This window comes from Perissodus microlepis, chromosome 3, assembly GCF_051167445.1.
Source record: "Perissodus microlepis isolate ML-2025 ecotype Zambia chromosome 3, ASM5116744v1, whole genome shotgun sequence".
In the NCBI taxonomy this organism is placed as follows: Eukaryota; Metazoa; Chordata; class Actinopteri; order Cichliformes; family Cichlidae; genus Perissodus; species Perissodus microlepis.
The window spans coordinates 44,435,794-44,461,691 of NC_140463.1; the positions used below are offsets into that span (position 1 = coordinate 44,435,794).

The window sequence follows — 25,898 nt, forward strand, 5'->3', positions numbered from 1 at the left end:
AACACAAAAGCCTGAGCTGCTTCTACCCTGAAAAGACAAGAGGCTACATAAAGGAATTGGACTCAAGGTAGAAAAAAAAATCACATACTTTGAATGAAACAAGCACAATAGCTTTAACCCACAACACAAAAGACAGCCATATTTGTGTGAAGGAGGGAACTGTTCCACCTCGTCTGCCTGTGGCCAAGCACAGAGTTTTAGACAAAGTAGGTATCTATATTTACATGTTTAACCAGCCAGAAAAAACTCCAAAACAAATCACAGTTTCCAAGTACAGTTACATAAACGGTTAGTATTTCCCCCCCGAAAAATGTTCTTACAGCATCTTGGAGAAAATTTAGGAAAAAAGTCATCCAAGGAAGATTTGATATAAAATTCAATTTTCCTGGAATAAAAGGTGCCTGAAACAAATGAGTTTGTTTAACTCGTGCACCGCTGTTGAGTTACAAGAGTTAGGAACACAGTCCTAATCCTGACGTCTTTCTTCAAAGGTACATCCATTACGTCTTTGATCTCGGCAATGGCCCGTCGCTGATGAAGGGCAACTCAGACAAACCACTCAACGACAACCAGTGGCACAATGTGGTGGTGTCCCGGGATGCCAACAATGTACACACACTCAAGATTGACTCACGCACCGTTACTCAGCACTCCAATGGAGCGCGCAACCTGGACCTCAAAGGTAACAGCAGCACTGTAAAATCTTCCAGAAAACATTGGCACTTGCAGGAAATAACTATCCCAGTGTCATCCTTGGCCTGTCCCTTTAGTGTTGTTGGAGGATGGCCATAAACACACGGCAGCTCAAATCCATCTAAATTATAACCACTCTGAGCATCTCAGTGGCTTTTCGAATAGGACTTCTGCATATTCATTGGTTTTCTTGAGGATTCCTTTGTTTTTGTGGGCATGTAGCACAGTTCTGGTTTGATATTCTTGTTAAATATCCATTTTCTTTCACACATATTGCACAAAAATGGCTCCAAAATCCACTTTGGTTGTGTTACCAGGTGCGTTTGTTTTTTGTTTCTTTGTCTGGGCATATGTGATTAACAGAGAAAAATAAATCTCTCTTCATCCTGAGCTTCATGTGTAAATATGCTGGCCAATCAAGAGTGGACAGTGGTTGAAATAAAAAGGCTGTTTGCTTTAAAAGGTGATCCTCCTTGTTCAGCAGGAGGAGGGCAATAACACCAACATCTTTCACCAATCACTATCTGACCTAAATCCAACATCACACAACAAAAAGAATCATACCAGAAACAAAAACTGCTCATTGTTTCTTGTTTAGACTGAAGATTTTTAAAAAACAAAAACACATAGTGAATTACTTTTACCCACAAAATAATGAGCTTATGTGATGGAGGCACCTTTTACTACTTTGACTTTTTAAATGTTGCGTCTCTGTGAATCCGCTCTAAATAAAAGCCTTCAAAGGAAGGCGCTCGGCAGTTCCACAAAATGTTTTACAGCATGTGAATAATATCTTTGGTCTGCTTTAAGAATGTCAGCAATCAAAAAGTAACACGCACTTCTTGGATCTAGGGTATTAACAATGGATAGCAGAGGATAGACTGCTGTGTGACCACGGCTAGACTCTTTCAAGTGCCACCATGAACACACATTAAGTTTGGCACTGGAGGAAACACTTTGATTTTGCCAGTGTTGTGTCCCAGAGCTTGGAGTGCTCTTGAGGTTACAGGGAATTTTTGTGTAAGACACATCAGAAGTCAGGGTGACTCACTGGGCACACTGATGTCTGTGAGGAGTCAAAAGATCAAAAAGCGGTTTTTTTGGGGAATGATTTATTCACAGACCTTACCCTTTTTTCCAGTTTTGTCCATTGCAGTATGCACAGTCCACCAAAACAGAATAATCCTAAGGCAGTCTGTAGAGGAAGACGTATAGAGGAATGGGAAATCCATATCTTCCCTGGTTTACAAAGTAGTGAAATATGCAAGTGCAAGACAGCTAGCAAGTTGATCCTAAAATTTGCCACCTAAAGTGTAAGGATGAATGTTTTTTACATGTTTTATGTTGAACTATATTTTGTGGTCATTTCATAATGTTGTCAATAGTGAGTTCAGGAACCACTAGAAATAATTGTTTGCTTTAAGTGTAGCTTTTAATGCTGTATAATTGTGTATTCATTCTCCATTGCATGCACTGCATGTATACAGTATGTCTACTGTGCAGTGCGAGGCGAGCAGGTTGGATATATTACGAGTGAGATACAGAATGAGACAATACCATTTATATTCCTATAGTTTACAAATTATTTACATTGCATGTGTTTGCATGTCTCCCCTCTGTGCATGAGAATTTGCTCACAGAGTGATCATTGTAAATATAGCTGCAACCAAAGCACAGCTGTTGTCTCGAATTTGTGTTTATGGCCATTTTGTCAAAAGATGTGGCGGTTTTCTAAAATTACTGTTTTAACAGTGCAGAACTGGCTGCTGCTTCACAAAGTGGGCTTAATTAGCTGCATTTAAGTCACTATTGCACACACGCTCTGTTCTGTGTTAAAAACAGAAAAACACAGAGTTTATTTGAGATTTTTTTTAATGAATATTCAGTATGTATGAGTGAAGACATGTAACACCATGACACCCACTGATACTTGTCAGAATGCAAGCGTGTGATGACAACATGGTTATATTAATCTACACGTGACTACACGTGGCTGTCAGATGAACTCTTCTGCAAGCAACACAACTACTGATTATGCACTGAAGTCAGTGAACTGTACTTGATTCTAATAATATGCTTCCAACTGAACATACAAAGACAGCTGCCCAGCACAGAAGTATACAGCAACAATGGCACAATTTGCATATTCAAAATTACAGACACCAAATTGATTTTCTTTTTCTTAAATGAAGCAGAAGGCATCTTTCCATTGTCCAATCAACACATTCTCAACATGGCTGGGGAATAACCCTCCATCTGTGTCGTTAATGTGCATGCTGCTGTGTTCAAAATCTATGTATTTTCAGGGTTCCTTTTCTTTATTTGAACAATTCTTGCCTGCAGGGGGTAGATATCGAAGCAGCTTGGTGCTAGTGGGAAGAATAATGGCTGTAAATATCACTTTAGAGGACTTTAGAGGGGGTTAGGGGATGTCTCTATCCTCAATTCACTTGTCTAATTGGGCATTCAAACACAGTAGAACCACAGAGAATATCTGTGACAATCCTCCTGACAAAATATTGCGCTCAAACACTGTAAACACGAGAACAAACCACCAGGGCTAAATGTGTATAGTTTCATAGGTGATGAAAGTCTCTCGAGAATTATATATATAAATATATATATTTAAATTTGATAAACAGAATATGTTTTTCCGCTTTTTTTATATACTCGTGTTACTTTTCAGTGGTTACACACAAAGCTTTGTTTAAACCCCCCCCCCCCCCAAAAAACAGACAAAATAGCAACAATAAGACGTTCCTCTCGATCTCTTTGCTTTTCTTTAACACCATTTCAGTCTGCATTTCAAAGGGGAAAAAAAATCCAATTCTCCAAGCTTTATCTGTGTAATTGCACAGAGAAAATGGGGAAAATGGGTTTTGTGCTCTCTGTCTTCCTTTCCTTTGTTTTTGGACAGGCAAAAAATCTTCAAGGCATTCCTCTTTGTCAGCTAAAGTATGATGATGGAACAACACACACAGTCTCCCAAGGATAGCACTGAGTGGTTTTGTAGAGTAAAAGCAGGTCTTAGAGCAAGACCCGTTGTGATGCATGTTCAACATACATCACAAAGGGAATACGGCTGCGTCAGTTTTGTCAACATACTGCAAGTTGTTACCATATTCTTCTACTGCAATAGCTTGTTTTATTCTAGGACATTTTAATACTATTATTATCATATGATGGCATATGATGGAAAGACCCAATAATGAGGCCAAAGAGAGCACAAATCATGATGAGCTCAATATGATATCACGATGAGGGCTTATTTGTGGAACGTGAAATTACACATTTATTACTTGTTTAGAATATATAATGGATAGGAAATTACAGTAAAAACAATGAAATGATTATTAATGGTTACAGATTGGTTAATAATTGGTTTGCAAATAATTATGTGGATGGTTTGAGCCCCAAACCTACTTGGTTTGTCTTAGTAAGATCGAAGTTTGGGGTAAAATAATAACTATTATCATCACACATGTGATGGATAATCAGTGGCTTTGACTAAGCAGCAGCATATATCAATAAAAGTTGTCACTGACATATTATATACTGTGTTTATAATCATAATCATACATACTATGTGCTATAAGCTGATATCATGAGAATGGCATTATTTTAATCTCTTATCAACTTTATAATATAATGCATAAAAAACATACAGTCATATTCACAAATGTAATTTTTTTTTACAATTAGAAATATAACAAATGTAAATTTTATTAGGATTATGAGTAAAATGTAATTTAAATGTGAGGGTCATTATTCAAGTATTACCACTAGTTTCGTCCTATATAATCAAAAGACACAAAGAAATTAATTGAAACAGTTTGTAGAATCTTTGGCTTCGTCTTGGTGTAAATTGTTATTGATTACTAACATGCCTGCAGAGTCTCTGCTTTGATCCAATAATTAATTATTAATTATTATTACAAAATTAATTACCCCAGAATAAATAAAAATGTAAAAAAGGATTTTCTTGATTAAACACTCGCTTTATTCTCTGCAGGAATTTCATTTGATGCCTCATGCTGTGAGCGCTCCATTTGCCTCTTTCCATATTTTCCATTTTTTAACCCTAAATCTGATGGGGTGTTGGTCTATCCCCACGTTTCCTGTTTGAAATGTTTCATCGCTTAACTAATGCTGTTTTTGAGTCTTCAATAATGACATATTTTAAATGTCACAAGGTCTAACTGATATCATGTTACATTACTAATTACCTCGTTCATTTTCAGGCTTCACTATAATTATATGAACAAGACTATCACCAAGACGACAGCCTCCCCCTGGAAAGATAACAAGAACAATTAGCAGATTCTTTCGTTGTGAGAGGAAGCTACAGGGTATACATGATATGTTTTCATTTCGTATTATGCTTGCACCAACAACACCATTTGGGGTGGACAAAGGCTAAGAGACCCAATTTGTTTATGCTAATTATGGCAGTTATCACAATTAATTTAACAATGATATATTGATCGTTAATTCATTAGTGCTATATAAGGACACTTACTAATTAGTAAGTAATTAGTTTTTCACTAAAGCCAATGAGAATATGTGTCCTTTGCTACATCCTGTACACTGCATATACACATTTTTACTACTATTGTAGCAGTTATACTGTTGGATGGAGATCCATTCTTATAGATGCACGGAAATGTACTTTACTAAACACATGGTAGTTATTACATATTAAAATCTTATGCATTTTGAATTTTGGGAGAAAATTATTTAAGCTGGGAAGCTGAGCTGCCTTAAACCTCAGCACTAACGACAGATTTCATCAAAATAAAACAATAAATTCTTAAATGCAGGTCATTTGACTGGCACTACTCAATTTGAGCACTTGAAGTGCTTTCTTAATCTCTCTATCATACACCCAGTCACACACAGATTTGCACACACTGATGAATGCATTGTGTTCAACTCTGGGATCAGTAGGAGCTGCTGCCACAGCTGCCCCAATACGAAGCAGATGACTGCTAGTTTAACTTCAGGCTGACTGTTATTATAGTGATGCTTTTTACCTCTTTTAAATCTGAAATTGAAGTGAACAGTGCCGGGCCTGTGGAAAAGGAGGTAAACATAAACATTGATTGCCCTGAGGGAATAATTTGTTTTACTATGCAAGAAACACGAGAATGTCAAAGATATTAATTGCCTTTATTAAATACAGTGATGGGGAAATGAGGGACATTAACAACAGTAGAATAAATCTATTCAGGATGAGGAGATGAATCTAGGAGGAGCGTATTTAGACAGTATGTGTCCCTTTTCTTTTGAAGATGCTTTCTAATGAGGCATATTTTTGTGGAATTGTAAAGCAATGACATTCCATTTCCCAACAAAAGCAGAACAAATTGAAGCACAATATGGAGAAGAGGAGAGAAAGACAAACAGGTACACACATTTTAATGAGCTCCGCAGTAAAATAGAGATTAGCCATTTGATTGACCCAAAGCTTTGCAATAATGTCAGCATCTGACCACTACCTAAAGTCTCTTACTAATACAGCCACAACACCAAAATCCTTTTATATTTTACATAAACCAGAAGATTAATTCTTCGTGGATTTCAGTTTCTTTTTCTGTTACCATTTTTAGAGGCACATGCAAATGGTCAGTGGAAGTAAATACAGGATTCAGGCAGAATTCAAAAGTGTCGGTGTCGTTAATCAAAAGTTTCATGCTGCTGAGATGCCCTTTCATTTTTCTATATTCTATGTCAGCTACTTCCAAGTTAGGAAAACCTAGATCGCTACCTTCCTCTCTCCTGGAAAACTTTAGCACTCTCCTGTGGCAGTGGCTAGAGTTAAAAGGCAGAATGTACTTCCCAAAACTGATAGATACTCTAAAGGTTTTCAGTTTGTCAGGAAACAGAACCATGTCATCTGAAGTGATCCCATAAAATATGGAAAGGCCGCAACTGTTCATCCATGTTCAAATGCATAGCAGCGATGTGGCTGCTAGGAACCATTCTGGGTTTTTAGAAAAACTGTACTTTTCTTAGTATATCTGCTCTCTGCCAAGATACATGAAGAAAAAAAAAACAAACTAGTATATGTAAGTGGTTCAGTCATTCTTATATTATGGATTTAGGGGAATATTGTCACACTTCATAGACATTTTTGCTTGCTTGTCCTCCCCACAGGCGGGATATATCTTTTGCCTCCCTTCTCTGTAAGAGGATCACGATGAGCAGCAGTACAGCAGCCCTGGAGCTGCTAGGAATTCATTGTCTCACTCAAGGACACAGTGGCTTCGAGTGTATTCGGTAAACAGTGTGATCGTCCCCACATTCTGAGATAAAATGGACAGAACTTTAACTACCTCTGACCTTGACTGAGCCATAGTATGTGTTTTATAAACACTTGACTGTGTATATTTTCCGCTGCCCAACATCGGGCCTTGAAGGGTATACTGTAAGGGCAACAATGTCTTGCATCAGGCGCTGGTCATGAGCAGAACATCATCGCTGCTACCGTGGGTGCCCAGCCCCGGTCCTCCTGAGAACACTGTCACCACTGGTTTCACATTTCCGCTTATTCAAAGGAATCTTTTGTCAGGATGGACCTAAAACATCAAAATCTAGTCATCCTTTGATGATGTACATACACTATTACATCCCGAGGGGTTTCCTGTCTTCCCATTATATTGTATGTCATTACCATAATGCTAGGGCCCATTCTATTATGTGACAGGAATACATTTCTCTTCTCCATCTCTTTTGCCTCTTTTTGTCGCCCTCTTTCTGAGTGTCATGTCCACGTGAATAGCCTTTAAAGCCTGCTTCTTTGTGCCAACAGTTACAAAAGAACTGTTAAATAAAGATCTCGTACAGTGCAACAAAAAAATGTCCAACAGTTAAAATTGAAATTACATTTGCCTGCCTCACAGTGCTTTATATGTCTTAAATGTAAATACTGTGAGTCTTCTTCATCACCTCTATACACAATTTCAACTTTAATGACTTCTTCTAATCTGAATGCTGTAAATATGCTGACAGCCAACCAAAGCAATCTGAAATGTCAAGGCCAAGCCACCCTGACTGATTGCACAAACCAGTGTGGAGGTGTCATTAACTACAACTTCTCTAATGGCCACTCTACAAAGAACTATTTTCACTTTCACTACGTTAGAAGCCTTTGCTTTTCTGGGAGCATATTAATAACTTATTGATATCTGAATTAGGAATGGCTCATGTCAAATTCAGATAACTCATATCTCCTGTACCGATACCAGTTAGGGCTGTTCGATATAACGATATATATCGTATGACGATATAAAAACGTCTATGGTTTCATTTTACGCTATCGTTTGTTTCGTGGTGTCGCAAAATAAACTGTTTACGGCAATATTTTTTCACCGTTTTGATGGTCACTGTAGTGGCTATATTAATTTCTTAAAGTTCTCTCTTTCTCTTATATTTAATATAACCACACTAAGGACAGACAAGCGCCTGTTTTTATGCGTTGTGGTTAGCAACAACTACGGTAACACCATCGCGTGTCCGCTTGTTTATGTACCACATAAACCTTTCACAATAAAGCTCAAGATCCTGTTGAGACTTTTCAAAATAAACTGAATGAAAAAGCAGATTATTTACGGATGAGAAGTAAAAAAAAAGAGCCGCCAGGTGCTAAAAAATAAACTTTAGACTCAAACGTTAGAACAGGCTTTTCCCCGCAGCACGCCATGTAATAAATACTCACAAAGAAAACGGCGGCTGTTATTACTTATGTCTAAAAATGTATCGTTTCATGCATCGGTTAAAACACTCGACTCCAGCTACATGACGCGCAGCTGGAAACACTTCCCGCAAGTCGAGCTGCCCGAGATTCACAGAATTTACAGAAAATGCTACATTTTTGTGATTTATATCGTTATCGGACGATAGAATTCTTATATCGGGATATGAGATTTTGGTCATATTGCACAGCCCTAATACCAATCCAATATTTTTTCCTATTAAACAAGAGAGGTATTAATAAAGCTGTTAATAAAACAGTGTCAGTTTTCCAGACATTATCTGTGTTAGTCACTGCACACGCCTCTTTATTGTTTAAAGTGAAGCATTTACACAGGAGTTTAGAGTAATGAATCATATTGGATGTTTTGAATTACAAATTCTCGTCCAGTGATTGTGGGCGGTGTGACCCTGATTACAGCACTGACTATCAAATAAAAAATGGTCCATCTAATTCGTTATGGAGTTGTATACAAGTCAGTTTGTTGACACTAATCAGCCAGATCTGTTGCGTCAGGAAAAGGACAACAGCTTTTTCACTTGTCTCCATTCGTTCATTCTCGAGGTCCCAGTGGTCCTTTGGGAATTTTTAACTGTAACTGTTCTGAGCATAAACAGTGAACTTGGTGTGGATGTCTGGTTTTTCTCTAGAATCTGATTTACTTTGGAAGAGAAACGTGAGAAATACCTTTGTACCAGATGAATTACAGAACGTGCGCTGTATTCAATTTCCTCTTTAACACTGCTTCACTTTGCACCTGGTGTAGGATCATGAACGACAGAGAGGGAGAAGGCAATGTAATGAAGATCTGCCAAAGCAGCGCTTGAAAGCATTTGCATAATAATAACGAACAAATCATATGCTACAAAACCGGATTAGTACCTGAAATCAAACAGTATAACTGTCTCGAGCTGTTTCTTCACCCGGTTGAATTCCTGCGAAGCTTTAGGAAGGTGAGGACAGTGTTGGCAATCTGGGCGGGATGATTTCAGAGGCATCGCACCGATTATTTGTCATAATCTACATCAGCAGCAGCTTAGTTGATGATGCTGAGATCACTGTCCTTATCTTCCTCATTAACGTTTACAATCAACACCTAGAATAGTTTTAACTACAGTTTAATCAGTCAGTGATGAATCACCATGATCTCAGCCATAGTTCCAAAACGGACATAAGCACTGATTGTAATTACAGTTTTTAGCTTATGCCCATCATCCAATAAAGAAAAGTTATTTTTTACACGGTGCTGAGACATCAGATGCCATGCGAACCCAGTATCCTCTATACAGGTTCTTCGCATACTCCTGTAAAGTCTCACTTCCCATCCAGACTCCTTTTGTTTTCTTTTGATTCATTTCCCTCCCATGTCCTTCTCTACCCCCTCTATTTTCCGCTCAGTGTCAGGGCTCTCTCAGTAAATGACGACCTAGGGAGCATGAGTGCTGCAATAGAGCAGTGTGTTTTAACTTTTTTTCTTGCTCTGACCTGTCTTCCAATACAATTTACTGTGGCATTACTCTGAGCTTTGGCCATTTTTTTTCTTCCACCCAACCTTCTTCTCTCTCCATTTCTGGCTTCTCTCTCAAAAGCTGGCTTCCTCACTGAAGGTGGAGCTGAGATAAAGTGAGCATTTCTTCTGAGAGTGTGTCTGTTTCTGCACCCTAATGCTCTTTTTTAGGCTTTTTATTCTGTGCTGTCTTACAACCTTTAAGCAGACAAATGCAAAAAATGAAATGTATATTAAAGAAACAGGTTCACGATAGTTAATCGGCGTGGAAAAGCACATTTAAGTGAGCTCATCAACAAAAAACACTTGAATTCTTATCCATTCAAGTAGAAGGGCAGAAAGGAGATGGCACTTTGTTTTTTCCACTGATGTATTTATAACATGTCTCCTGGCAGATGAGCCAGTGAAAAGAAATCCTGTTTTCCATAACTCCCAGGTGAAATGTTGAAGGACTGATGGGAGAGGAGACACAGTAAAGAGAGCCATTTCAAAAACTAAGTAAGCAATTAGTGCAGAAAGCAGAAAGTTCAGTTAATGCGGGGAAAGGTAATGGGTGACAGTTATGCAAGAACTGTAGCAAAATAACTTATTTATCTAACACCAGAAAGATTATAACTGGACTCAATTTCCTACTGTTTCAGTTATAGAACCTTTCAAATTGTCCTTCCACACATAATTTTGCGATTTTCAATTTAGACCAACAAAAAAGGTCTAATTCAACCACACTCAGTGTTGGTTAGTTAGCAGATAATGGAACTGCTTTTGTTCCAAATCGTCATAACTCCCTAGAGCCTCATTGGCTGGGTGATACTCACCTGCAGGTGTCTGGCTAGTAATAATGCCCCTTATGAATGCAAAATTGTCAAGGGTGCATGTGTTTTTTTCCAAACTAACAGGTCCCCTTCTCCATCATGTCAGAAATACTGGGGAAGAGAGGCTGAAAGACTCCAGAATGTGCCGCTGTTACACCATGTTTGACATTTTTGTTCAGTTACGTTTGTATTTTTTCACGATGATTAAGAATGTCTTTATTAATTAACAATTATATTACAGCCAGGATATGAATACAAGTGAAAAATTATATTTCTTTAAAGAACACAAAATTGTTACATTCATTTTGCGGGGTGCATAACTGTCATCAAAAAGTGACTTGTGAAAAAGAAAACACAATAGTACCAAATTAAGTGATCAAGTTAGATATTATTTGAGTCTCACCCTTTTTTGTATACAGCTGTATAGATTCTGCTTACATATCATTCTGCAGGGTGTCATTAATGACATACTGGTCCTGTATAACACTCTGGATTTTGATGATTTGTTACAATTAATCAGCAGATTATCAAAAACACATTCCATGTATTGTAACTGCCATCATGAAGCATTAACATCCCTTTGAAAAGAGCAACTTCCCTGGTGCTAATGTAGCATTACCAGCCAACCACAGCTCCACCTTTCTGGACCATATGATGCCATTTATCAGTAATTGAAACTATTTGCAGTGCTATGTGTATCAGTTTCCAAGCTAAACGTTTCTCTCTGTTCTTAACAAGCCTTTATCAAAGCAAATTTATGCGTGCTCGCCCAGATCTTTTAACAGTTCAGCGACTTCTTACTGGTTCTCGGGAAACCTCAGTGTTTTTTTTTTCATGCATCTTGCACGTCATTGCACTGTTCCATGTTTTATTTAATTCTCCTTCATCCACATATTGCATGACAACTGAGTCTTGCTTACAAAAACAAAACAAAAAAATCCCTTTGGCTGTGATTGATACCTTTTTTGAAGTTAGAGGACATAAAAGAAGCAAAAAAAATTTGAATAAAAGTCACTCAATTTTCATTTTACATAAGCTGTATAATGTGGATCACAGTTTATGTAAATAGAGATATATCTGGACAATGGAAAATAACAGAAAAGAAAGAACTGTGATAGAGAAGCCAACCTTTGGTCCTATTGATCTTGTTAACACAGAATTATACATGTTTAAAATGTGTGAACTCTGTTCAGCAGAGAAAGATTGATGTGATATTGCAGACTTGTTTCATCAAAAGTAAGCTGCTAGGACACTGTGGGAGCAGCTACTGGGAAAGATATGAGCAAACTGTCTGATTCGCAGGTATCTCAAACCCTTCTGTGTTTGTAACATCTGTGCTATATTAACCAGAAATTGATCAGGCACTGGTTTATGGGCAAAACCAAAAGTCTTACCTAAAAGACATCATCAGTTCAAAAGTGCATGCTGTCCGTGCTCAGCTTCTGCTAGTTTTGATTGATGTAATGAAAACCAGACACTCGCATAACCAGTAAGAACAACTGACCTGTGCTGGCATTTGCACCGCATATCAGCTGGAACTAAGTAAAGCAAAGAGACAGGGATTGTAAAAAGGAAATAAAGACAGACAAGGCAAGAATATTGTGAGTGTATAACAGTGAGGATGGGAAATAAGAGGGCAGAGAAATGAAGACAAATATGGGCAAAATGGAGAGTGAAGAAGGGTGACCGAGCAAAGTCGAAAAAGCTGAAGTGCAATAGAGCCAAGGCAAAGCGAAAGGACATTGAATATGGAGTGACATTTCATAGAGAGAGAATGGAAGCATGAAAGTGTGTAATAATGCCTGTCTGTGTCACTATACAATCTTTCAGAAAGTGTCACAGGCAAGCACAGGCACAAATTCTGCTCAAGCCCCTTCAAGGACTCGCGTAACAACAGACTGAGTTTGCGTCAATGTAAAGTTGCGGTTACGTGTGTTATTTCCATTTTTGTTGTAGAAATAATGAGTTTGGCATTGTTTTCTTCTCTTTTTCTAATCTAGATATACAGCCAGTGGGGAAATTATGGGTTGGTTATAGCTTGTATAATTTTAATACCACAGGCTATGCCATAAATGATTATAGTGTATCGAGGGCTTTATTAAAAGAGTGTGCACCAGTTCCAACACAGCACAGACCTTATGGATGTTAACACCACAAGCAGTGCTATTCTATTCTTCACTGTGGTGCTAATATCAACTGAAAGGTTTGGTCATGGGACACACAACGCCTCTTATCACCTATAAAAGAACATTTCAGTTCTCTTCTCTAGTTGACTCATAAGGCTGCGTGATATTTTATGTTGCTGTTTTGTTGATGTCACAACTAATCTACTGTGAAACAGACCTGAAATGTTTAGCACAATTTCTACATTTTTGGTATTTGCAGAAGCCACGTCTCTCTTATTAGAGTATTTAATTCAGTCATACTTTGTTTTTGTTGATGTAGATTAACAAACAATAATGAGCAAATTGCTAATCAAGAACATTTCTTCCCCTTCTTGAGTTCTGTTGCTCGTATTACCTGCAGTCAAAGAAATGTAATGACTCATTTTATTAAGCAGAAAGTATCACTAACGTGGCTGTGGTTTAAAGCTTTTCCTATCAAGGATCAAAAATTCAACATGAATATTCATCATTGTTTTGCTCGTGATGTTAGCTAAATATTATTAGACTGCATTTCACCTTACTGGTCTTTTCAGTTGACTCTGTCTGTGGTCCTGTTTTTTAGACGGGGATTAGTTTTAAAAATGAATTTCACCTGTTGCTGCTGTAACATTTAGCAGGAGCAAGAGCAAGAATGCACCTGCTGTCACAATTGTATCATATAATTACAGCTTTACTTGCCTTGAATCTTTTCTTTTTTTTCCCCCCTCAGGCAGTATTCAAAACATCTCAAAAGCACACATCCAAAACAGAGACATAACATACAACATAATTATACGTCTTATAATTTAGCATTAGCAATTAACGCACAAGCTGCGTCAACATTTATTCTCTACACCAGTCATCTTGTTGAGGCATCCTTTTGAGCGTCTGTAATTAGCAATCACAGATTCCCTGCATCTTCCTGCTGGATGCCATTGTCCCAGCCAAGCCTGGAGTGCAATCCCCTCCCTCATCAAACCTCTGCAGTAACGTGCTCTGCCATAGCTAACACTCTGTATAAATGCGTGTTTTTGCATGTGTTTCTCTTCAGTGATTATTTAATCTTAGCAACTTGTAGCCAGCATAATATTGAAGCAAAAAGAAGCAACAGCCAGAGTGAAGACTTGAGAAATTCGTGAGCATTCAATGAAAGTTAATGGTCAGCTTTGTGTACAGCAGGGAATCAGCAAGAAGGAGCCAGAGTGTTGTTTAGAGACCGGATCGGGCATTGTGCATTCGTTGCCTGTTGTCATTATCAGACTTTATATTATATACAGACACACACACACAAAAAATATGTTTTGCAAGTTATGGGCAAAGACTGCAATACCATCACTGCACTTGGGAGCCAATTACAGGCAGGGATGAGATACAGTTCCTGTCTTGAGCTGACGAGCCATACTGACCGCATAAAATGAACAGCTTAACATTGTTATTGGATTTAAACAACATTTTTTTCAGAAAATGAATTAAAATCTTAAACACCTATTCTATGCATATGTATGTATCTTTGTAAGAGCTTTGTGGCGTGCAGATAAGTATAAAATAATAAAAGGGATCAAATTGGAGCTTTGGGACTTGCAGACAAAGCACTGAATGCGGCTATGTCTTTCAAACATTTTTTTTTTATCCTGCAAACTTTGGCCATTTTTCAGACCAAAGTACACAGTGGATATACACAGACACAGCCAAAAGTGCCGGGACTTATACCCCTCACTGAAACAAAATTCTTCCAAAAAAAGTTGGAAACAAAAAGCTCCTTTGTCTTGCGTGCCTGCATGCTGCTGGTCTGTCATAGAATAAAACGAGCTGTGAAAAGAGCTGAATACTTTCTTATTCTGGGGAGATCTAAAATTGCTTGGACAAAATTATCCCTACCCCGGTGATAAGTGGATTGTTGTGATATTTATTGTAATATTTAAACCAGACCCTCGCTTTCAATTAGAATCTTATCGTCAATCATTCAGCATATTTAAATGAGAAGGGAACCCACTGTGTTGCTTAGTGTCATTTTGTGCACCACCTTGAATGTGGACAACAGAGAGAACTTAAGGAAATTCTGTGTCTGTGATGAAAGTGTTTTCCATTTCTCTTCTTGTCTGGGTGATATTGCTTCGGATCCAACTTCTCAATTTATGCAAAGCATTTTTCAATGTCATGTACTACCCTCTTTGTCAGCCTTCTTGCTAACCTTCAGATTTGAAGCCGAGAAAGCCCCGGTTTTTCTTAGAAAAACAATTTAACTTCTGACAGTTTCACTTAGATCTGATGCCACGTTTCCCACTGTCACTGTGCTGTTATACGATTTTCTGCCTGAAACTTTCAGCACAGCCATATTTATAACAGCTAAGCAAATCTTTGAGTACTCTTTGAGCTTGCTTGTACTTTACTGGAATCAATACAGCTCAAGAAAATCCAACCCTTTGAGCAAAGGAGGTAATATGGCCAGTGGCAAATATTTGCTTAAATGTAAATCCTGCAATGGAAATGTTGCTGAAATATTTTACATAATTAAGATTTTTCTTTATTTACAAATCTTCTGCTACTTTGCAGGCTTACAGTAAATATTTGGTATTCCAATATGGGATAAATAATAATAGATTTAAACATTGCACTTCTAAGAATATAAAGTTGAGAGTTATCAAAAAAGGGTCAAGTGTTGAAGACCTTCCATTGTTCCCAAAGTGAACCATCCAAGTCTCACAAAGTCTTTTATATGAGGTTTCACACCATGAAGGAGAAATTAAACCATTATTACAGAGATCTATATTTCACTTTAAAACCCTATAAAATCTTTTTTGTCTAGTGTAAATGTTATGCAGTGTGCTCTTGCACATGGTGCTGTCAGACACTCTCTAGAGCTCTGTATCCAAGCATCCCAATTCCTCCCATCAGCCCCTGAGAGGTCATTATGGTAACCGTAGAGATGTGGAGGTGGTGTTCTCCGGTGATGTCTGGGAGGCTGTAATTGGTCCCGTCTTGTGGATGTCTTTGAGCTCTTCAGCAGAACAGCCATGCATTACTGCTGGGACAGCAGAGCCCAGACCACGACACAGTCTCTGGCTGGGAGGAAAATGGTTACTCATCGTTCTAAACTTTTGTTCTAAAACAGTCATTCATAGTCGTCATATTCAAAATATTAAAGTAGGTAGTCACAACATGATAGACATCATCTCTTGAGAAATCATTTTATCCAATTCAATTCAGTTTTATTTGTGTAGCGCCAAATCACAACAGTTGCCTTAAGGCACTTTATATTGTGAGGTAAAAACCCCACGGTAATAGGGAGAAAACCCCAAAAATCAGATCACCCCCTGTGAGCAAGAACTTGGAACATAAAAACTCTCTTTTAATAGGAAGGAACCTCCAGCAGAACCAGGCTCAGGAAGCAGCAGCCATCTGCCACGACCGGTTTGGGCAGACACGAAAAAAGACTCCGTCTGGAAGAGAGCCAGAGATTAATAATAACTAATAATGAAATGCAAAGTGGTGTATAAACAGAGAGTTTTGCTAAGCTCTGAACCTGACTATCAGTAGCACTGTGTGCTAAATGACAGCTCACAGCAAATTATAGATGTGATTGAAAGTAAAGTCGGCGCCTTATGTTTTAAAAGTTATTTTTCAAATAAGTGTGAAAACAAATGAGCCTAAATTAGGAGCATCTGTCAAATGTAAAAATGGTAAAATTGTGCTCATTATAACTGCGTGAAATTGAAGCATTCTACTGTATAAACAGAAAATAAATAGATAAGAAAGTTGTGATGTAAGTAGGTGATCTCTTCAGATGTCAGGAACCTTCACAGTAAAACAATGCTGAAACCGTGTTAGATGAAAGAAACAGAAAACCAAAAAAAATGAAGGTAGATGAGCTTTAATATTTGCTGTGGAATAAAACGTCCATGGCCCAGATGAACAGGGAGGCAAAACTTTAGCCAAAGAAATCTGTAATTCAAATGAAAAGATATTCAACTCCAATCGGAGCACAGCGAGACCCCAGTTCGCTGAGTGGGCGTGTGCATCTGCGCTGCATACTTATTCTTCAGCTGTACTCTTTACTCCACTGAAAGAAAACAAAACTTGCATGACTAATTTTTACAGTACATCTGGCACAGCCCTCCCTCCTGTCTCATCTGCTCTAGTTATGCAGTTGGTTAGTAAAATCTCTAACATGCTGTTGACTTCTGCGGAAATGCGTTGTTTGCTCTTTTGAGATTAATACCATACTGATAATTTCATATTTGCTAAATGGTTCTTACGGCCATGATTTCAGGACATCATTCAGTTGGACAGCTAATGCGTTCCTTGTATTGATTATAATGCCTGGGAGCCCTGGCTGGAAAATATGAAGTGTCAAGTACTCATTAATTCTAGACACGACTTGGCAAACATCATTGACTCATTCCATTACACAAAGTCCACATATAATTGACCTTGTGGTTCATTGCTTCTCAGTTGAAAGTTCTGGTTTTCAGCTGTGAAAAAATAATTATTTTAGTTTGTCCAAGTAGGAAGGTTTTCAGATGGCCTTATCTTTGTAGCAGGATCTTGCCCCTGTGTGAAAGGTTTTGCCGGATGCTCGTTTTATGCCTTCTTAAAGATAAAGCGTAAAGTAGGAGTTTTGATGATATGAAAAGCCTGAAGCATTTCAAACCGTGTTTATTCATATGCACTTACATCAAAGGCCTTTTTGTGTTTATCATAATTTCGCTTGGCATTTTCTGCAAAACTTTCCAGAAGAGAGGGCTGAAATAGAAAAAGAAAGAGGGAAAATAATTGGAAGACAGAAAAAGTGATGGTTATTTCCTTTTATGTAGTAATATAAAGAGACCTTCATTTGTAGCTTTATCATTTTGCTTAGGATTCGCAAATTCTGTCTGCTTAAAGAGCTTTATATGTTTATCTCTCACTCCATGAGAGTGCACTGCACGGACATGTTGGTGGAATACGTCTGTCAGGTTTCACATGACATTGCCAATCCTTGTGGCTTGCTACTGTACAGTTTACACATGTCAACTCTAAGCTGTTTCTTTGAATCGAACATGTTCTTCAGACTTGTTCTTGCCGCCTCAGTGACAAGCCTTTTGTCAGAGTGTCTCTCAGGAGAAAACCTCCCAACATTGATGGTACAAATCTTCGCAGTGCACAAGCATAGTTTGACATTCATAGGAACCCCATGTACCTACAGATGCCTTAATGATTTGCTCATTTTACCAGCAGCCACTGTCACAGTACTTGGTGTTGTTATTATGCTTTTTAACATGATTTTCAAGTTCTTTTCCATAACTGCTTTTTATTCAAAAACTATATTAGAGTATCTGACATTTTATACCGGCAAATGCAGCAAAGTGTCCTGTCATCAAAATGTAGAGTAAACATTTAAATTTAAATTTCTCTGTAGATTTCCAAGAGATAATGAAATGTGTCCCTTACACACATACACGCAGATATTGCTATGCATTCATAATCCATTTCTGAGTTGATTACAGTCACTGAGTGATACTCCAAATATGGATGTAATTATTTGGTATGTATTTCCATCATCGCTCTATTTCTAGACCATTGAAATATTTGGCAACCAATTTTTATACTACAACCGTGTTGTATAAAAGCCTTCTATTGACACCGGTGGCTGTTAGAAATCAAAATGTAGTTTTTTTGTTTGTTTGTTTTTAACTAAAATGAACCAGTAAATTTAAAGGATTTCTACTAATGTTGACCATTGGCTATTTCTCATTGATCTTATTATGGGTGTGTTTTGCAGGGGAGCTGTACATCGGTGGCGTGACAAAGAGCATGTACAGCAATCTGCCCAAACTGATTGCATCTCGGGACGGGTACCAGGGCTGTCTGGCCTCTGTGGACCTGAATGGGAGACTCCCTGACCTGATCGCAGATGCCCTCCACAGGGTGGGCCAGGTGGAACGAGGCTGCGATGGTAAGTAGAAGCGGCAGCTGTCATATACTGAGCTTAATATGCAATTAAACTGTTTAAAGATAAGAAATCACTCAATCAATCATTAAATCATTATCTTACCTGTGAGTCACTAGGGGGAAATCAAATGGCAATGATTACCATCTAGTGTAGAATACACTTGTCTTGATATTAATAAGAGTCATTTCATTCAGTGAATGCCAGCTGTTCAACAGTTTCTCACTTTACATATTGACTGCAATTATGAGGAAACGATTCGGAAGTTGAGTTTGTTGTTTTGGGACATGAGTAAAAATCTTATTTTTAATAGTAACTCTACCTTCTTAAAGTTTCATTGTGACCTGCTTTAACATAAGCCTGCTTCTTTAACTAAGCGACCATTTAAGACACTGAAGTATAGTAACCGAGTCCATTTTCCATATACTTTATTCCCTAATATCGCCAATGGCCACGCCCAATTCTCTGAACTCGGGACAGTCTGTCCTCTGTATATCCTCTCTATTGCACTATAAAACCTGCATGAGGGAAGCACCTCTCCCCTGTAATGTTATTGTCAGTGTGGCAAATCTCAGCAGTGCTCCACCCTTGCTGGCTTTTGCTTCATCAATCTTGCATTTGTCATGTTTTTACCTCTGCTGCGCGGGGCTGGCCACCATGTCTCAGGCTGCATGGCTATGGTGTGGGGTAGTTAATCCTGAGTATAACAGTAGATTTTGGCTATAGCATTTCCCCTTCCACACACCCCACCCTTAACTCCCCTCCACCACGTCTCAATGGCATACAGAACGTTGGAGAGCACAGACTTGATTTCCCTGAGGACCGCATTGGCCGACTAGATGCAGTAGTGATCCAGCTTCCCCCCCCTTCTCTTGCTCCCTAACGCTGCTACTTCTGCCAGCCAGCCTTATTACCTGCCTACAGTTATACACCACAATTACTTCGCTCCAAACAGAGTTTAAAACTGCATTAAGCTATCATATTGAATCCCGCAGGCACCAGAAATGGATGCTAATATTAGTTAATGATTTGATGTGCCAGGGATTTGAGCAGTAGTAATTGACCAGTTTTGGAACGGTGGACTCTTTTGACAAATATTAGTATATCTAGTCCTGGGGCTGTTGCAAAACCATGTTTTCCCCTGTTGATATTGCAGGAATAGATCAAAAACAATTCTGACTGGTTATCTAATTTAACTATAATCACTTTCAGAATATTTTCCCCCAACCATATACCAGAGAAGAAGCGCTGTTTACATGATTGATCTGTTGGTAGGTTAGATCTTTAAATTGCTGGGTTTCAAAAGAAAAAGCAAGACCACTGAAGGTGACTTTTTTAGATGTATTATATTCCTGGATATGGATCACTGCCAGGGTCTGCACCAACCTGGTTCTTAGGTCATTGTTAGCTTGTGGACTGGGGATACAGTGTGGTCAGAGGTGGCTGCTGGTCTAGTCTCTCCAGAGATAAGGCCAGACAAAGGCTAGAACATTGAGCTTTCTCTTGTAACTGCCTACTGACTCAGCGGATCACAACAACAAAAAACAAGATGAGGGGAGGAAGTGAAGGAGACTGAAGTCAAGGTACAAAAGCACTGTTGCTTATTCATTGTAGCTCAAGACAGGAGAAATAAGCACAAAATGGGCAGAGTCTATGTCCAAGATAAATACAAAATGCTTTCAATTTACATTTTCTAATCATGCAAAATAAATAAATAAATAAAGAATTTTAAAAAAGCATGTAAGCTACATAATAATTTTTGCAAGGATTGGTGAAATATTTGGTTAAGAAACTCAATTAAGCACACTATTAGTACGTAGGCAGATGTTCAAGTTGTAACCAAGCTGCTAGTTGAGCACCCGGTTGTCAACAGCAAGGTAATGGAGATATGTGCTCAGTTGCTTTTTACCTTTTCTTGAACATTTGGAGCAAACATAACAGATGAGAGTTTTATGCTCCAACAAGTTTAAGGCACCTAATAGCAAGTTCTCATGAGTTCTCAGGAAGAAATGCAAAGGTAACGTGAGTAATATAAAGGAAGAATAAACAAATAATTTAATGGCTTTTGCTTATGACAGTATATCCTATTAGCTCCTTAAGGGAACACAGTTTTAATCAGTAAATAAGGACATAGTTAACACAGAAAGTGGACAATTTAAAACAATTCAATTTAATTCACTTTGAGTCATATATGGGACTTTATATTTAACCTCCTAAGACCCAAACTCTTCCACAGCATGCATTTTTAATTTCTCTTTGATATTTGGGCTGATTGGGACCTGATGAATGTAAAAACAAAGAATTATTTTTTTTTAAACCTTTTTTTTGTTTCTAAGAAAAATAAGAGCCACATATGAGGATATTCGTTTAAATTTTTAATAGAACAGTAGCAGTATAATGTCCTCATAAGTGGATATCAGGCCCATGTAGAGCAAAATTGAGTATTTTAGTCTAAATAACCCAAAATGTGATGTCCACATATGTGGACGCCAGGTCCTTGGAGGTTATGGTGAAGATCTTACAATAGTACAGAGAAAACCCCCAATCAGATGACCTCCTATGAGCAAGCACTTAGCGACAGTGGGAAGGAAAAACTCCCTTTTGATAGGAGGAAACCAGGCAGAACCAGGTTTAGGGAGTGGCAGCCATCTGCTGTGATTGGTTGGTGAGGGGAGAAAGACATGCTGAGGAGGATTATTAAAAACTAATGATTAAATGCAAACTGGCATATAAACAAGACAAAATAAAACATTTCATTTTTATAAGTTTGGAGCACGGGGGTGGGGGGTAGGGTGTCTTAATTGGACCACTTGTAAATGGCACAGTGAGATGTCTGTTTATCTTTGTGGAAACAAATTAGTCTGGCACTGAACCATGGTTCTTTAAAAATGTCTGTGTTTAATTGAGATTTTAATGAGAAACCCCACCAACACAACAGCCACCACACACATTTATTTTTAGAACCATTGTTTTCCTAACATGTGATCTGTATCCTAATCTTATAACAGTAGTTCATTGTTATTTTCTTTTGCCTTCTAGCATTATCATTTTACCATTACCATCTTTATTTTGAGCACAAGTAGTCAAAATCTAGTTTTCTTGGAAAGTCGTGTCTTCTTCCATTTCAGTCAGTCAACAAAGGCAAAACACTTGGTGAATCTTGCCAGCTGATGTGACAGTGCACTGTTGGGTCAATAGTGTGTGTAATCCACAGTGGAAAAGTCATGAATTGCTAAATGGAGCTTTACAATTTGTCCTTTGCTCTCATTACCCAGAGTGCATGATCGTTTGCTTCTGCCTTTTGGTCTTAGAAATATTTAATTTTGAATGAGATTGAACAAAAATGTGATGGCGTATGTTTTGGTTTTGTCTTCAGGACCCAGTACCACCTGTACGGAGGAGTCCTGCTACCATCAGGGGGTGTGTCTCCAGCAATGGGAGGGCTTCACCTGCGATTGCAGCATGACGTCCTATGGAGGCTCATTTTGCAACGACCGTAAGTCAAAGTTTTTGTTTTAATTGTTTAAAAATGGTTAGAAGGTGTGTGAGTGCAGTGAGTCAGGCGGTGGAAACATATTCAGTGGTGGTTAGCTGTTGTTTAGTAGTTTAAAGTTAAAGCTCCACAGGCAACTTTGTAAGTCTGCTTTCAGAGTGTCAATGAAAGAGATCTGTATTGTATTAATAAAGTGATTGGTGAGCATTCTCCAATTGATAAGTTAAAGTTCTTTTGGAGAACATTTGCAGGAATCTTCAAGCTGTCATTTAGTAGATGGATGTTCTTGTGCTGCATTTCTACATACATGAACACATCCTCACAGATCCGGTGTCTCATTTTGGAACTAAAAAATGTTTTTGTAAATTAGCTGCAGAGCTTGTTAACATTTGACTGCTAACAATTAAAATATCTAAACATTAGCTTATAATAGTGACTTTAATTGGATAATTATAATTATTAGCTAATGTTAGGATATTTTAATTGTGAACATTCAAATGTTAACAAGCTCTACAGCTCGCATAAACATTGTTTAACAAGGTAAAGTCATTATCGCACTTCAGTAGGGCCACACAGATTGGACTCATTCATTACTCTTCAGATGGTGATGGTACTGTCTTGTTATTCAGAGTAAAATCCTGTACAACTCTAACTTCACCATGAAATTTACCATGAGTGCTAACACATGCTGTGAGGAGAAACAGTGATCTAAGTCCCATGTCCCTGCCACATAGCCCCCTGCTGGGTGGCTGGAAGCTGGGGAGTGAACGAAAAAAAGTAGAGAACAGCGAGACACAGGTTAGTCACTTATGTGGTTTTTAGGTCAATGCTTTTCATTCTTTTTTCCTCTCGTACGTTCGTAATATTATAATCTGGTTGTGGCTAAGGCATTCACTGAGGGTGAAGTAGCTGTGCACCCTATAATTAACTGTGAACTTGCTTCACTGAAGTGTGGAAATGACTTCATAAATATCCAGATGTCTGATGGGGAAGGTTTTACTATAAGCTATAAGAAACCTGACTGTGAGGTTTGATTTTTCATTGTTCTGGATTTAGTGTAGAAATATGCATTATGTTGTTAACTCTTAAAGCTAAGTTATGAAGCTAATTTTATACCTTTTTTAAAAAAATAAATAAATATTGCATTGTTTAAGAATTCTGTCTGTAGCAGTGTGCTGCTTGGTAACTTGGAGCTTATGTACAATTAGCATCCAGCACTTTTCACAGGCTTGACGTAAGCAAGGGCACAAGTAGGGTGACAGGCTAATAGACTTGTTTGCATAAGTCTTTGTTTGCTCATGAAGTGGTGGGTTAAGAAGTACCAGCCTCAGCTTCTTTGTTGATTTCTTTCTTTTGTTAAACCAATCCATGTTTTGAGAAAGACTTCAGCTTTGTTTTGTGCTTTTTCCCTCGTTATATTGGCTGCTGGGTTAGCTATACAGAATATGAACGGGCATGATAGTAAGGAGCTGATTAGCAAGGTGTTCTTTTGGTTCCTGGAACTCTCAAGCAAGGAGGAGAAGGTGATAACTGTTTTGTCGGCATGACAGCTATGCCGAGATAAGCAGAGATCCTTCGCTGCTTGGGAGGGGAGAGCAAATGATAGAAAAGGGAAAAGGAGGCTTATTCCTGTGCTCGAGTTGTTGCCTGTGGGGCGCGTTAGCAGCTTTACTGTGCTGCTTTCGAACATGACAGGTAGAAATATAAGGAACCAGGGAGTATACCAACATGTGCTCTGTAGAAGAAGCTGGAAGATGTGTCTGTTTTGTGAGAATGTATAGAATGGAGGACAGGACTTCACCAGCAGCCCGATCAAATCTATTGTGTAACTGCAGAAAAAAAAAAGAAGCATCTATGTAGAACAAGTTTGAGTCTGCAGTGCAGAAAAGTCTTATTAAGGATTCAGCTTTAAATCAAGCTGTGAAAATCTCAGACATGTAAGACTGTAAACACTGACACGGGCCTTTCATCTTTTTTTGTTTATAAAAGTGCAATTTTACAGATCTGTTGGCTGCTGGTTAAAGTTCTCTCACAACTTGCTGCAAATGATATGATGCGTTTTCAGTGAGGGGTTGACATACTAGTGTAAGATTCATAATATTCATTCATAACAGCTTAAAAAAAAACTGTTGGCATCACAAATTTGTTGGCGACACAACAATGGGCTAGTTTTCACATGTCAGCATAGCTAATTAAAATTAAACTGAAAACCATTAAGGCCCTATCAGTATTTTTTTCTTGTAAGATGATATACTGAAGAACTGTTAAACAGTCTGGAATAATCAGCACAATAATCAGCAACTAAACTGATGTCGACTGACACATTATTCCAAATGTCTAACACAGCAGTATGTCAGCCTCTTCCAGGTTTGCATGCATTGCTGTAGCTTGTTTTTGTTGTAGCCAGTCCTTTCTCCCCCGACAACAGCGCCGCATCTTTTGACCTGACCTTCTGCTGTCATTACCGTCTGCTTGAAACTATGAAAATCAAATTTCATCTCCTGACTTTGAGAGCTCACACTAACTTGAGCTTTTGGCTTCTTGGCTTCTGATCTTAACGTTCTTCTCTTCATACTTCTTGAATCTTATCACTATGTAAGAAAAATTTCAAATGCTCCGAACTTCAAGGATTTTTCTTTTTCTTCAGATTGCTGTGAAAAACCAAGGTAGGAAATTTGATACTGGGTAGCAATTTTAAATCTCATATGAAATGGGTGCTCCAGATCCCGAGATATTTCAACATGTTTACCTTGGACGCAGACGACTTGCAGTTGCAGACTCTTACCAATAGGGTTATGGGTTGTGTAACAAAACCTATATAGATCCTGCTTGTTTGTCTTTTTGCACAATCACAATCAGTGTTGGTCAGGTTACTTGAAAAAAGTAATCAGTAACTAATTACTGATTACTTCCCCAAAAAATTAGTCCCGTTACTTTACTGATTACTTATTTTCAAAAGTAATTAATTACTTAGTTACTTAGTTACTTTTAAAAACACGATTTACAACCTGAATAGGTGATAAAGCAATAGATCTTTCAGCCCAATTCTACTTTTTCTGCATAATCCATCATACAAAATGTAATCAAATGGAAAAGTCTCTTTTTTTTAAACTTGTTTTATCAGTTTTAATCTTTTAACTTTATGCATCAAGCAAAAATTAAATTATATGCAACATTCTCTGACTTGAAGAAATTAGTTTAACATTTAAACCGATTTTCTGCACATTCCAGCACATAAAATAAAATATTTTTTTTGTGTTTACACTCAGTCTTTCAAATAGATGCAAGTAAAACACAGCAGAAAATAAATAAAATCAAAGACTCAGCGGTCCTGTTGCTCTATTTTCACCTGTAAAGGAGTAGGGTAGACGGAGGTGTGCTCTGGTGCAGGTGTGCCGCAGCGGTCAGTGGAAGGATACGGCAGCTTCTCTGTGAATTTCCCATTACGTGGTAGCGCACTCGGTGCTTGTTTAGGGGTTTTTTTTCGCTGTAAAAAGAAGTTTTCTTCCCACGCACAACGGACGTTAATTTGTCACTTTTTATGGAATCAAACTCAAAATAAGGTCA

At 38.1% G+C, this 25,898-nt stretch overlaps 1 protein-coding gene across 7 annotated transcripts in view; it reads left to right on the forward strand.

Moving 5' to 3' along the window:
• nrxn2b (neurexin 2b) overlaps positions 1-25,898 on the forward strand; it is a 687,330-nt gene that overhangs the window by 367,542 nt on the left and 293,890 nt on the right. For all 7 annotated transcript variants that reach the window (XM_084924606.1, XM_084924605.1, XM_084924600.1 and 4 more), the window contains 3 exons: positions 492-682; positions 18,671-18,844; positions 22,215-22,334. In XM_084924606.1, the coding sequence (XP_084780732.1) occupies positions 492-682; positions 18,671-18,844; positions 22,215-22,334 (485 nt within the window). The remainder of the gene's footprint in view (positions 1-491; positions 683-18,670; positions 18,845-22,214; positions 22,335-25,898) is intronic.